This window comes from Tupaia chinensis, unplaced genomic scaffold (assembly GCF_000334495.1).
Source record: "Tupaia chinensis unplaced genomic scaffold, TupChi_1.0 Scaffold000628_1, whole genome shotgun sequence".
NCBI classification, from domain to species: Eukaryota; Metazoa; Chordata; class Mammalia; order Scandentia; family Tupaiidae; genus Tupaia; species Tupaia belangeri.
This window is the reverse complement of record NW_006160148.1, coordinates 2,405,175-2,420,634: the sequence shown is the minus strand read 5'-3', so window position 1 is coordinate 2,420,634 and position 15,460 is coordinate 2,405,175. Positions and strand designations below refer to the sequence as shown.

At 40.3% G+C, this 15,460-nt stretch overlaps 1 protein-coding gene across 2 annotated transcripts in view; it reads right to left on the bottom strand.

The window, feature by feature from the left end:
* Nucleotides 1–5,982: 5,982 nt before the first annotated feature.
* PDIK1L (PDLIM1 interacting kinase 1 like) overlaps nucleotides 5,983–15,460 on the bottom strand; it is a 13,201-nt gene continuing 3,723 nt past the window's right edge. For both annotated transcript variants that reach the window (XM_027776138.1, XM_006159434.3), the window contains exon 3: nucleotides 5,983–8,674. In XM_027776138.1, coding sequence (XP_027631939.1) covers nucleotides 7,934–8,674 — 741 coding nt within the window. In that variant the 3' untranslated portion in view covers nucleotides 5,983–7,933. The remainder of the gene's footprint in view (nucleotides 8,675–15,460) is intronic.

Genomic DNA, 15,460 nt, shown 5'->3' with positions numbered 1-15,460 from the left:
GGCTGCTGGTCTGCCGGCCCCCGGGGCCGGCGGCTCGGGGCTCATGCCCCGGCGTTCAGCTGCCTCTCCAGGGCCGGCGTGTGGCCTTTGGACCAGCAAGCTGAAGCGGAAAACAAGGTCTGAGAACTTGCAACTTGAGAAGATGATGGTTACCAGCCCTGCATTGCCTCAGGGAAGAACAGGAACTACTCTACCATTCTTGAAGTGATGGTACTTAATGACACTAGGACAGTGTGGAATGGGGTAAGTGAAGAGAAGAGGATAGAGAAAGATAGCAAGTGAACAATAGAGAGGCAGGACGTTAGTGAGAAACAGATAGGGCTTATTAACTGTTGATGATGACATGTATAGAATTCTCAACTGGATTGGTCTGAGAAGTGTTTCATGACGGGCAAAGTATTTTTACAAGCAAAACGAGAAATAGCAATTGACTGTTTTATAAAAATAATTAGAATAATAAAGATAATGATTGGGGAAAACAGAAAAGATATGGAAGGTTGAAGTGGGGAGATTAATGTCTCTGTACTGACTGACGTGCATGGCATTCCCTTTTGAAGAAACAATGTAATACACTGTAAAGTTATATGTAATCCAATGTAATATGAAGAAGATATGATGATAAAAAATAAAAAATAATAATAAATAAAAAAAAAATAGAGTTGTACTTGGGGCAAGGCTGCAGGGGAAAAAGGCAGGCAGTAGCCAGAACATTACAGCAAAGGAATATAGGACACTTCCCTAATAAGTATGGCAAATGCAAACTACATTAAGAACAAACTTGCTTCTACCAACCACGCAAATTCGCAGTAAAAGGAGCTCGAAGACTTTTCCCATGAGCGAGTCCTCCTTGGGGATGGAGAACAGAAACATCTGTGGGGTGTGCCATGCATTTCCACATGCCTCAGCTCCTTTCAGACCATCTTTACAGCGTCAGGAACTCTACTTAAATATGTGGGAAACTAGGATTTGAAAGGTTATACAAATCACATAGCTAGTACCAGAAAGGAAAAGGGTCCGCTTTTAAAGTCTGTGACCCTTCCTTCAGCCTCTGACAACTGTCTCCAGTCCCACTGCATGTTTTAAAAATATAGGGTTGGGACCAGCAGTTAGCATAATGGCTATGTCGCTGGACTCCCACGTAGTCAACTGCGGTTCATGTCCCGGACCCGGTGGCTTAAAACTCACGGCGGGCGCGTGTGCATGAGTGCCCAAGATCCCAAGAGGAGAATGGAGGAGAAGGGATTGCGTCATGGCCATCCTTCCTGGGGAGTGATTTCTCGCTTTCTGTCTCTCTGTCTCTGTCTGTCAGGCGAGTGCACGCGCCCTATAGCGAAAACCTATAGCGAAAAAAAAAAATATATATATAGGGTTGTCGTAAGAGTCATGATGTATTTTTCTATCTTTTTCTATGCAAAAATGCATCATGACTTTTCTGACTATCCAATATAAATAAGGGCCATCCCATGGCTTGGTGGCTAAGGCAGCTGGATTCCACATAGCCAAACATGTGGTCCAAGTCCTGGCTCTAGAACCGATTTTTAAAAGTTATTTAATTTTATTTATTCATTTATTTATTTTAATTTAATGAGAGAGAGTGAGAAAGTGAGAAAAAAAGCCACCAGGTCTGGGACTTGAACTGTGGTTAGCCATATGGAGCCATATGGGAGTGTCCAGCGCCCTAACCACCATGCTACCTGCTGAATACACCAGGTTGGAGCCACAGGTGGCATGGTGTGGTTAAGGCACTGGACTCTCATATAGCTGACCACATTTCAAATCCCAGACCTGGTGACTTACTTTCTCACTTCCCTCACACCCACGCACCCCCACACCTCCCCCACTGTGTTTGGTGAGCACATGTGCCCTATAGCAAATTAAGTAATAATAATAATAATTAATAAAATTAAATAATTATTTCATAAAAACAAAAACAACCAAACCAGGCACATGTGCATGTGTGCCCAAAATCCTGAAAGGAGAAAGAGGTGGAGAAGGGACTGTGGGGAGACCTGCCCCATGAGGAGCGATTTCTCACTTTCTTCCTCCACTCTCTCTGGAGAGTGCACATGCCCTCTGGCAAATTAGAAAACAAACAAACAAATTAGGTTGGCCCTGTAGCCGAGTGGTTAAGACTGCAGGATCCCACGTAGTGGACCACAGTTTGGATCCTGGCCTCAGCAGCTTGACAAACACACTGGGCATATGTGCGTCTGTGCCCCAAAACCCTGACAGAATGGAGAAGGGATGCACTGTGACCCCGTCCCATTGCAGGGTGCTTTCTCCCTCTCTTTCTCATCCCTTTCTCTGATGAGTGCACAAACCGCCCCTCTGTAAAAAAAAAAAAAAAAACAAACCAACCGCTTTTGTTGTAACACACCTAGGGAAAAGTGTAGAAATTTGAAGTGCAGCTTGGTGAATTTTCACAAAGTTAATACATCTGCCTTACCAAGATCGAGAAACCAAATAATACGGGTTCCTTTCAAGTGTCCCCATGTATGGCCCACTTTTGACTCAGAAGCTCTAGCAGAGATTCTCACTCAGTGGAGCATAGAACTCAGAGATCCTCAACTTGACGTTCGCGTGGGCTTTTGAGAGACACAAATCCCCTGAAGTTACACGCAAACCTCTTTCTGAAGAGAGATGCAGTGCCTTCATCGGAGTCTCAGAGAGGAGAGCCAAGGCTACCACTGAGCTGAAGACGGCCTCATCAGATTCACTCAGCACTACAGTAGCAATAATGGTTACCACTGGAAAAGTTAGTGCCAGGCACTGAAGGCACATCGGTGTATTATCTATCTTTGGCCCTTAAAACAATCCTGAAATGTAAATACTGTCACCACCGTTTTAGAGATATGGAAACAAGCTCAGAATGAAGCGACTTGCCCATGGTCACACATTAATTATCGTACATAGGTATTTCCAGATCCAGCGCTCACTATCAGATCTGCTACACCAAAGCCTGTGCTTTTCCTGCTCGACCATAATGCCTTTGGCAATATCGAGTTGCCTAACTTCTGCTCAGAACAAGCTAAGCTTGAAATACCAGGCTGAACAGGAAATGAGAGTGAAGTCCACAGCCCTGTGTGTGTGTGTGTATTTAACAATATCCTTCTAACAAATGAAAAATCATTGCAAAAGGGAAAGTGCTGCCTTTAAAAGACGCACTTTGCCTTCAAAGGTGTGGCCCGCCTGGTAGGTTTTCTCAAGGAGGAGTTATTATCTAACCACAAACCGTCTGTCATTACACTGCACTTTTCAGGATGTCTATGATTGGTTGACCAAGGGCGCACCATTTGAATTTAAAGAAAAGATCAAAACAACCAGGAGTCCTTACAGTACTTCAGTGAGCAAGATAATAGCTTTGTTGTTAGAGAAAACTCATACTGGAGTCTGAGATTAGGCACTGGAACCCTGTCCTAAGGTAAAACAGTATCTTGACCTCAGGAATTAGTGCTTTCACGGTTGATGTCTTCATCAAAGAATCAGCCCCTATTTTGTAAGACTCATGGAAAAGGTATGTGAAGATTATATGAAAGTGTTTTGTAAACTGCAAAAGATTACAAAAATGCTAGTAACTACAAATACTGATAGCGCAAGATTCAATTTAAAAATTCATCTCTAAACAGAAAGCAAATTTTTCCTTGCTGTAAAGGCTATACCAGGAGGGGGCGGCAGTCAGAAGTTCCAGTTCCTCATACCTGCCTTCCTGCACTAGGTCACACGTAGTGCTTTCTGTTTCTCATTCCCTCTGGTGTTCCACTGGACCCCTAAGTGGAAGTGTCCCAAGGCATATAGAGAACCTATGAAAGAAAAGAGAGGAGGCCAGATGCCTTTTCTAGGGGGAAAAAACCCATGGCCTCATGATAGATTAAAAACATTTTTTTTAATGCAAGAGGGTGCATGTATTCATCAGAGAGAGAGGGAGAGAGAGACAGAGACAGAGGGAGAACCAAGTACCCTCCAACGGGACAAGGTAATGCTGCAATCCCCCCCCCCCCCCGTTTCCTATCCCATCAGGAAAACACATGTGCTTGGTATGTGTTTTCAAGGCACCAGGCCTGGGATTCCAACTGTGGTTGGTCATGTGAATCTGGCTCCCCACGTATTGTGCTTAACCACTGTACTACGGTGCTGGCCTTCAAGTTATAGACTGAAAACTGTATCCCTTTAGTACATTCAATATACATTATTCTGAGTTTGGGATGCTTAGCTTAATAAAATAGAAGGGCAAATGAAACAGAAAAGTATCTCAGGCCACAGAAGTTCTTCTTGTATATAAAGCAAATACAGCAAGATAACAGGCCTTAAAATTTTAAAGAACTCGAAATGCTTAAATTCCCATAATTTAATCATTTCCTCAGGAATAGTTTCTATTTTAGACAAAATAGTTATATTTTTATATTTAAAAAATGCCAGAAGACAAATGTGCTTGCCAGAGAAAGAGAGAAAAGGAGGGAATGTGAGAAAGCACCCCCTTTAGGACTTAGGGCACAAACTCCTCAGCATCCTGCCCCACTTGGCATGTCTTTCAAGCCTCCCAGATGGAGACTTGAACTGTAGTTGACCAAATAGAATCCAGATACGCCACCCACCAGGCCACAGGCTAGCCCCCAGACAAATCAATAAATGTCTTAAAAACAAATTGTTTCAAATTTATTACCTTCTATTTTATGCTCACTACCCACAAAGTCATCAAAGCAGCAATGTAGAATTTTCAGGTTTTTGTTTTTGTTGAAACTCACTTTATTAAAAAAAAAACTGTCATGAACAATAAATTACAATAATTTCCCCCCTTTATAAATTCTTCATAAAATATATTTGACAATTTTAAAAGAAAATTTCAAAAGTTGCTTTCATTTCTGAAGTGCTGATGACTTTTTTTTTTTTTTTGACCATTTTGTCATTTCTGGTGAATTATTTTGTAGCTGCTACAATAGTTTGATTGATAACATTTTACAATGAAAAACAACAACAACAATAAAGGAAAAAAACAGACCAGCAGAAAGAACTACTCTGTGTGCTATTTATCTGACATTTAACACTTACTTCATCATAATGACAAAGTATCCCTTAGCACCAAAAATCTACAGGAACCCCAATCTTTCTAAGTGACGACTAGTGCAAAATAACATTTCATGCTGGTGAATTATTTTGTAGCTGCTACAATAGTTTGATTGATAACATTTTACAATGAAAAACAACAACAACAATAAAGGAAAAAAACAGACCAGCAGAAAGAACTACTCTGTGTGCTATTTATCTGACATTTAACACTTACTTCATCATAATGACAAAGTATCCCTTAGCACCAAAAATCTACAGGAACCCCAATCTTTCTAAGTGACGACTAGTGCAAAATAACATTCTAGGAACTAACTGTACAACCCCATATTTTAACTGGCCACAGCTGCCTATAAGCGTATTTTAAATATTTGGTCTTTTTTTCAATTAAGACAAATTTCATAAAACACTATAAACCATAACAAGAGACTCTATGAGGAATCATAGTTATTACTGAGTACCTATTATGGGCAAGGCACTGTGCACAAATTTTTGCTTTCACTTTCCCTCCAGCAAATATCTAGGAATTTCCAAGTATCACTAATATATCTTTTACTTCTTACACCTAGCTAGAAAAGGCCTATGGCTAAACACCACTTTTGTATTGTTGTTTTACCAACTAACCTTTAGTGCTGAGCGCACAGTAGGTACTTAATAAATACCTCCGACTGAAAGAACAAAGAAAGACAAAGAGTTTACTACCATTTTGCTTGGTATCACAGGCTATTTTGGAATACAAAGACTTGAGAAAAATCCAGAAGGAATTTCCTGATACTTCACACCCTTATCCCTAATGAAAGATGAACTTCACAGGTAAAATCTTCTGAAATAAATGATAATCATTAACTACTTCAAATGAGACAAGACCAAAAACCATGTGCTTAAAAAAAACATGGATCCAAGAACATAAGTATTTAAGAACAAATCAACAGTGGTATACCAGCACCTGTGAATCTCTGAAGTGCTACAGTATTTATGAGGCATTTTAAAGATGTTTTTTCTTGCTTTCAGTAACCTAATCCCCGTGGACAGATCTGTGTTAAACTAATTTGGTAATCCAGAGGTCAATTACCATATGGTTCTAGTTCTACCTCTGATTTCCAAAAGGATTCTTACCTTGAAACTGGTTTTAAAAGTATGATTTTTTTTTTTTTTCATTTTAAGAGGCTTAATTTCAATAAAATCTTTTGGTCCAAATTTTAAACTTCCAGATCACGAAACATATGGTCCAACAATTTTATGTATTTCATTTTTTTTAATGTGTCTTTGCTTCTACTGTCCTCTGAAAACGTTTTAAATGGGGAAAAATTATGATAACATATTCCAAAAGCTGTGGAAGTTCAAAACAGCTGAGAAGACTATGCAAACTATCAATAATTTAGTATTCTAATACTATTTTGACTTTTGACCATAGTGCTTTGCAAAGATAACCTAGACAAAATGTCAAGTCTATCTAACCTGAAAGGTTTAATGTTCTGTTTTAAGATTGCTTCTATCCTTAGAGTTTAACTATCTGCATTTACAGGAAAACATACTGAAGGCAACCATACAGAGTTAAATCAAACCAACTTTAAATGGAATAATGGTTTGTTGGTTTTTGACACAGACTATATGGAGTGATCATATACACCGGTAACTTTTCTACTTGAAATGTAGTTGATGCCACAATTTGCCAAGTTGTATAGGTTTCTCCTCCCTTTGAAAAAGGTGACCAACACCTAAGATGACCATTATCACTAGCATTACTGTCTCAAATTAGACAAGAGAAAATAGCAACAGTGCCAAAATGAAATGACCACCAGTGATTCAACAAGAGACCATATCAGGGCAGGCAATGTGAGGGTAGAACTCATTTGGTTTCTTCAACTTTATGGTGATGCTTAGACAAAAATTTAAAACTAAAAATGAATACATCAAGTATTATAGTTCATATATTTCAGAAACAAGACTCCTGTGCTCATATTTAAATCAGATTGTAGATGCTCAAGTGTAGACATGTCCCAGTGCAGTGGTTTAATTGGTTAAATAAATGCTCGGTTACCTAAAGAAGACATGACCGAATCATCAATGTCCTTGCCAACCTGCTACCATACGATTGCATGACTAAATCAATTCCTGCAGCTACAGGGCACTGGAGAGCTCAAACATACGTCAGCAGCTTTGGATCACTTAATTTATGTTTAATTTATCATTTTAGACCCTCCAAAAATATAAAAGAGCTGTATAATACTACAAAAAAAAAAAAAAAAGAAAGAAAGAAAGAAAAGAAAAACTTAGCATGATTTCATTAGGGGGAGGGACAGAGTAGTAAGATGAGGGAAGGTTCATTTATTTTTCATTACTGATTTCACCAGCAAATCTCAAAAACCCAAACCTACATCAAATAATTTAAACAGAAGTGGCATTTTCTTCATATGGAATGCAAAATGCACACATTCACATACTTACATATACATAAATATATACATATATGTTTCCTTTACAAAGCTCGAAAGGCTGCATTACCAGCATGCAAACCTCTTCTTCCATGAAAATTCCTAATACTGACAAGGAATGTCTAAAATACTTAGAGACATATTTCCAGAAAACTGGACTCTCTTCTCTTCTTGACTCTTAGAGAATTTTCCTGCCAAACTTCTACCAATGATCATTTAAAAAAAATTTACACCCACATTGGTAATACACATTTAAAACGTACTGATAAAATGGCCAGCTTGGGTTTAAGAAAAATGAGGAAAAAAAACCACCCCACAATAAATCTAAACCCTTAGAAGGTGGAGTTTAGCTTTTTATATTCTTTTTCAGCCACATAATGTTGCATCACTGTTAAAACAGAAGCAGCATAACATCCAAGATATTTGCAAATAATATGTCACGTTTCCCAGCTGCTATCTTTAAATGCAATTTGTACTAATCTCAGTTCTAGTTCAAAAGCATCTGGACGATCCTGAGGGTTTGCAGCTAGCATTTCTTTAATCAGCTGTTTCATTCGCCCATTCATAGATTTTTTCTTCACAGGAATGAGAAGTTCCATTTTGGGATTTTCCAGAAGTGCCTCCCCAACAGGCACAATCTCAGTTCCTTGTTTTACATAACTCCCCAAGAGTTCCTTCTTTGTCTCTGTGTCTATGAATGTGATCCTTTCCAGCATTGCCCAGATGATAATCCCCAGAGCAAAGATGTCAGCTTTTGCTGTGTAATGTCCTTCCCACACTTCAGGAGCCATGTAGAAATCTGTTCCACATGCTGTGGAAAGGAAACACTTGTTTACACTGACAGGTTCTTCTGGGTTCTGCCCAGAGGCTGAACAAACTTTACTTAGACCAAAATCGGCCACTTTCAGTGTGGGTTCCAAGTCACTAGTATCCAGTCTGCTTTGAGAAATGAGGATGTTATCAGGCTTAAGATCTCGGTGGATGATCTGGTTTTTATGCAAGAAAGCCAGGGCACTGCTCAGCTGAAGCATGAAGCTGGTGTTAGTTTTACGATTAGGTTTCCTGGACAAGAGGTACTCATTCATATCTCCTCCGTCACAAAAATCCATCACAAACCACAAATAATAGGCGCTTCTGGGATCAAAGGCAATTTCTCCTTTTAACGAAGTCTCTACAAGCTATAAAAAAAAAAATTACAATCACTTGTGCAGGTTATATAATTCAGTTACAGAGAAAGAAGGGCTGATTCAAAGGTGAAGGCAGTCTCCAGTTTTAAGTGGAAACTCCATGAATATTTTATCTGGTCAGTAATTTCATATGTGCACTTTATTCTAAAATGAAAACTGTCACTTTGTCCTTAATGAATACACACCAAATCTCCAAGCCATTTTTAAATGGCTTTATTCTGAAAAATGTCCAATTGATCCTACATTTCCCACGTGTCAATGGAGCTGAACTCTACCCAGCTAGTTCATAGCTTCATGAAAAGACTAAAATATTGGGGTATAGTGCTTTAAAATTATGTGTTGTATGGTGTCCTTTTCAGAACTATGGGTTGAGCAGGTCTGCAATGAGTGAGTGAATTGCTAAGTTTACATTTAAATCGATGGTACTTCCTCTTATCATTTTGGCGGGCAGAAGCAAAGAACCCTCCTCCGTGCTGTCTCCCTCCATGGCAGGCAGCAATAATCAATGTCTGCAAATGTCTCTTTGGTATGTGTTTTCTCTCTTGCATGGTTTGACAAAAGGAAAATAAAAGACTACAAAGGTACACATCACACAATTAATTTACCTTGTGCACTCTTATTAAACATGCTTCTCTTCTGTTACTCTCAAAAGCAAATTTCCTAGATAGTTTTAATTTTTTAAGAATTATTTTAACTTTATTTATGTATTTATTTTATTTTATTTGACCAGAGAGGGACAGAGAGAGAGAGAAAGGCACCAGGTCTAGGACTTGAACCGCGCTCAACCATGTGGGATTCCAGTGCCCTTAGTCACCACAACACCTGCCAGTCCCAAATTTCCTAAATAGTTTTGGGTGATGCACAGTCTCAGCATTCAAAGAATGGTTCAGAGTACGCCCAGTCAGTAGATACTTTATGCTTGAAGACCATGTAAAGTCTTGTTCCATATTCTTCTTCCTTTCCTTTCTTTCTCTTTTTCTTTTTTTTTTTTTAAAGACAGGTCTTACCATTTGTTTCTTTCCGTCTTCTTTTTTTAGAGAGGTTTTTGCTATAGTGTGCATGCGCTTGCCGGAGAGAGAGACAGAAACCGAGAAATCACCCCCCAGGGAGAACAGCCACACTGCCGCAATCCCTTCTCCAGTCTCCTCTTGGGATTTTGGGCACTCATGCACGAATGCCCGGCATGAGGTTATTTTTGTTTTGTTTTGTTTTTGTATTTTGGGGTTTTTCTGAGAGGTATTTTGCTATAGGGTGTATGCGCTTGCCAGGAAGACAGAGACAGAAAGCAAGAAATCACCACGCTTGGGGGATGGCCATGCCACAATCCCTTCTCCTCCATTCTCCTCTCGGGATCTTGGGCATGCATGCACATGTGCCCAGCGTGAGTTTAAGCCACCGGGTCTGGGACTCGAACCACGGTTGACTACATGGGAGTCTAGTGACAAAGCCATTACGCTAACTGCTGGTCCCTCTGGCATGAGTTTTAAGCCACAGGGTCCAGGACTTGAACTGTGTGGTCAATTACGTGGGAGTCCAGTGACATAACCATTAAGCCATCTGCTGGTCGCAAGTCTTACCATTTCTTATTTTTCTGCCTCAGTCTCATAGTTGGGACTATAGGCACATGGCACCATGCCTCATTTTTTTTTTTTTTTAAACTGTCAGAGGGCACCCAAACTCACCCCAGGGACACAGAGAGAAAGAGAGGGAGAGAATGCAACCCCGCCCCCAGTGGAGTGTGGTCATGCCCCAATCCCTCTCCTCCATTTCTCCATTCTGTCAGGATCTGGGGCATGTACCCACACATGTCCAGCATGCTTTTCAAGCTGTCAGGGCTGGGATTTGACATGAAGTTGGCCATGTGGGGTCTGGTTCCCTTAACCAGTAGGCCACAGGGCCAGCTGGCCTGGTTATTTTTTAGACAGGGTCTTGCTATGTTGTCTAGGCTAGTCTTAAGGTCACGATACTCCTGTATCACTGGGATTATGGGTGTATACCACTGTGCCTGGCTTTTAGGTTGGACCAGGAACTGAGTGGCACCTCCCGATGTGGTCCCAGCCAGTGGAACAGCATCTTGGCACAGGCCTCTGGGCCACCCTTTCTTTTATTTTTAAAACAAGTCTTTAAAAAAGTGTAAAAACTATTTTAGCATCCATACCATAAAAAAGCTGGTCATGGCAATAGTTTGTGGGCCTCTGGTTGAGAGTTACAGAAATACTGTGTCCAATCTGCTTCTTTCTTTCTTTCTTTTAAAGAATTATTTAACTTTTTTTACTTTTAAATTTGATTAGAGAGGGACAGAGTGAGGGGGAGGGGAATGAGAAAGCAAGCCACCAGGTCTGGGACTCAAACTGCAGTTGCCCATGTGGAAGTTCAGCACCCTTAACCACCACACCACCTGATGGCCCCCCAATCTGCTTATTTCATGTGTATAGGATGTCAGCCATTGTTCTCCTGCCTTGTCCTTTAATAGTTTCTCTGTTCTCTTAGGATACAGTCCAAGCTCTTTAACATGAGCTCTGGAACCTTGTGTGGTCTGAACCCTTGGTAACCTTCTAGAACCACCTGAAACAACTCTCAGGGCAGCCATTTGAACAGTGTGGTTAAGGAAGCTGGAACACACGGCTGACTGTAGCGGGCCTCTAGTTTGAGTCTGGGGCCCTGTGTGTTCACATATATGTGCATGCCCAAAATCTTGAAAAGAGGGAGAGATGGAAAAGGGATTGCAGCGTGATTATCCCCCCAGGGAGTGCTTTATCACATTTTTTTTTCTCTCTCTCTCTGACAAGTGCACATGCCTTCTAGCAAATTAAAAAATAATAACAAAACACTTCTTGTATAATATAGTCTTCTTTCAATTCTTAATACCTTCTTTCTGTTCTTAAAACGCTGCATGCTGTTTGCTTCAAAATCTTTGTGTGTACAGTTCTTTGTGCCTACGAGGTATTTTCAGTCACTTATCTAGCTAACTCTTCACCCTAAAAGTTTTTTATTGTTTTGTTTTGTTTTAGAGATTTTTACTATAGGGCGTGTGTGGTGGCAGATAGACAGAAAGCAAGAAATCATCCCTCATGGGGGATGGCCACACTGCAATCCCTTCTCCTCCATTCTCCTCTTGGGACTTTGGGCATGCATCCACATGTGCCCGGTATGAGTTTTAAGTCACCAGGTCTGGGTTTTAAACCGCAGCTGGGGACCAGCAGTTGGCGCAATGGCTATGTCGCTGGACTCCCATGGTTCGGGTCCCGGACCTGGTGGCTTAAACTCACGCAGGGCACGTGTGCGTGTGTGCCCAGGGTCCCAAGAGGAGAATGCAGGAGAAGGGATTGCGGTGTGGCCATACCCCCCTGGGGGGTGATTTCTTGCTTTCTATCTCTCTGTCTCTCTCTGTCTTTCTGGCGAGCGCACATGCCCTATAGCAAAAACCTCTCCCAAAATAAATAAATAAATAAATAAATAAATAAATAAGTAAACAAAAAAACCGCAGCTGACTTCGTGGGAGTCCAGTAACGTAACCATTACATAATCTGCTGGTCCTTCACCCTAAAAGTTTTAAAGAGTTCATAACTTTTGAACCCCAGGATTATGGTGGGGTTCCTGTTATATGCTCCTATATCACCCTGTACTTCTCAAGGACACAGACTGGCCACCAATTCTCTATGCACAAGATTGTGTTCTCTGTTCAATGTGTTAAATTTTCTGCTAGGTGAGATTTTTAGCTATCAGAAATTAATTTAATTAGTCCAACTGAGAACCAAGAAAAAGATGGAAAATGGAGAAAAAGTAAAATCTGTTTAGAAAATGAAGAAAACCATGTAAACTCTGTGGTCATGCTATAGATTTGGTTGTCTTTACTAGACATAAATATTGGTTGTCTTTACTAGATGTAAATTTAGAGAAGGCACTTATTAAAGGTATGAATGAATGCTTGATCAACTAAATAACTTTATAGAAAAAGACTACTGGGGCCAGCAGGTGGCAGGTAGTTAAGGGCGCTAGACTTCCACATGGCCAACCGTGGTTCGAGTCCCGGACCTGGTGGCCTGTTTTCTCACTTTTTCTCTCTCTCTGTCCCTCTCTGGTCAAATTAAAATAAATAAATAAAGTTAAATAAATAATTATTAAAAAAAGACTACTTATTAATAGAGACACCTATTATTAAATACTTCCTATGTGTCAAATACAGTTTCAGCATCATCTCTAATTTTTTTTTTTTTGGAGAGATTTTCACTGTAGGGCGCGTGCGCTCGCCAGACAGACAGAGAGAGACATAGAGACAGAAAGCGAGAAATCACCCCCCCAGGGGGGATGGTCACGCCGCAATCCCTTCTCCTCCATTCTCCTCTCGGGATCTTGGGCACGCACGCACACGTGCCCGGCGTGAGTTTTAAGCCACTGGGTCCGGGACACGAACCGCGGTCGACTACGTGGGAGTCCAGTGACATAGCCATTACGCTAACTGCTGGTTCCCAGCATCATCTCTAATTTTGACAACTCCCGTGAAAGGTAGACATTACTACATTTTACATACAAAGAAACGCATGCTGAGAAAAGTTGGGTTATTTATCCAAGCCCATTCAGCTAGCAAAAAGTATCATAAGTCAAACACAAGTCTACCAGGCTTTAAAACATGAAAGAGATTTACTAAGAGCTAAACCATGCTTTAGATATAAAAATCACTGAATCAAGTCTGGTAGTAATTTAAAAATCTTGAAAGATTAGTTAATGCCTAGTTAACTATAATTATTGTTGGTTCTGGATTCAGCACTAACTCATATGCTTAACCGTCTTTGTTTTTCTATTCCAAGGGAGATTACGCATCATAGTCTAAAACTCAATGCAAAATTCACCAGGAGGGAATGTGGTAAGAATGTTTCTAATATTTCTGCCAATGTAACTTACATAATAAGCACCTTCAGAAAAGTAAACAATAAATGGAGGCTAAATAGCTGTGGTTTATATTTACTGCCTTAAGAGAAAAAACTTCAGGGAATAGAGTACTAAACTCCAATATAAATTAAGTTTCATGGGAAGAGCAAGTGGCATGTTGGTTGAAGTGCTAGACTCCCACATGGCCATCCAAGGTTTGGATCCATCCCAGACCTGGCAGCTTACTTTCTCACTTTCCCTTTCTGTCTCTCTCTAGTCAAATTAAAAAATAGTAATAAAAAATAAAATAAATCATTCTTTTAAAAAAGAAAGTAAATTGTTTTCAGAATTGATATTTGTTCACCACACAATGAAATTAGATGTTTCTTTTGGGGTGACCAGCAAATGGTGTAATGGTTACATCACTGGACTCCCACATAGTTGACCGTGGTTTGAGTCCCAGACCCAGCAACTTAAAACTCACGCTGGGCACCTGTGTGTGCATGCCCAAAATCCCAAGAAGAAAATGGCGGGGGAGGGATTATGGGGTGGTCATCCCCCCTGGGGGGTGATTTCTTGCTTTTGTCTCTCTTTCTTTGTCTCTTTGGCAAGTGCACACACCCTATAGCAAAAATTTCTTTGAAAAAAAAGTTTTTTATTTAAAAAAAAAAATTATTTTGGGACCAGCAGTTGGTATAATGGCTATTTCGCTGGACTACCATGTGGTTGATCATGGTTCGAGTACTAGACCTGGTGGCTTAAACTCACACCAGGCGCATGTGCATGCGTGCCCAATATCCTGAGAAGAGAATGGAGGAGAAGGGGTTGCAGCATGGCCATCCATCCTGGGGGGTGATTTCTTGCTTTCTGTCTCTCAGTCTCTGTCTGTCTTTCTGGTGAGTGCATGTGCTTTAGAGCAAAAGCCTCTCCAAAAAAACCCAGATTTTATTTATTTACTTATTTATTTTTAATTTGACTAGAGAGAGAGGAGAGAAAGTGAGAAAACAAGCTGCCAGGTCCAGGTCTCAAACTGCCTTAACCACCATCAATCTAGTGCTGGTCCTGAAATTTCCAAATTTCTCATTACACAGATCAGCATGTTTGTTTTCTTTGCTGTTCCTAGTCTAAAGGTTTTTGTTTTAAAATAAACTGTTTTTGTTTTTGGCCAGAAAGCCCCCACTAGAGAGAAACAGAGAAGAAAAGGGAGAAAACAATTTGCTATGGGACATGGTCACACCATAATGCTTCTCCTCCATTTCTCCATCCTATCAGAATTTGAGGTGTGCATGCATATATATGCAGCATGTTTTTCAAGCCACAGGGCTAGGATTTGAACTATGTGGTCAACTATGTGAGATCCAGCTCCTTTAACCACTAGGCCATGGAGGCAGCCAAGAAACAGACTTTTAAAAGGCAAGTGCGGGGCCAGCAGGTAGCGTAGTGGTTAAGGCAATGAACTCTCACATGGCCGATCATGGTTCAAGTCTTGGACCTGGCAGCTTGCTATCTCACTTTCTTTCTCTCTCTCTGTCTGGTGAGTACGTGTGCTCTATAGTAAATGAAAAAAATAACTATAATAGTAAATAAAATAAAATAATTCTTAAAAAAAAAGGAGAAAGTGTAATGAAAAATTCTGAACTTATGCACACTCAAGGAGAACTGTTTCCTTTTTCAAGAATGACTGACCTTACGGGGCTGGCAGGTGGCATTGTGGTTGTAGGTGCTGGACTACATGTGGTCGACTGCAGTTTGAGTCCTGGACCTGGCGGCTTGCTTTCTCACTTTCCATCTCTTTCTTACTCTGTCCCTCTCTGGTCAAATTTAAATAAATAAAGATAAATAGAATAATTCTTTAAAAAAAAACTATTAAAAAAAAAAAAAAAAAGAATAGGTTGCCCTAAAAAATTT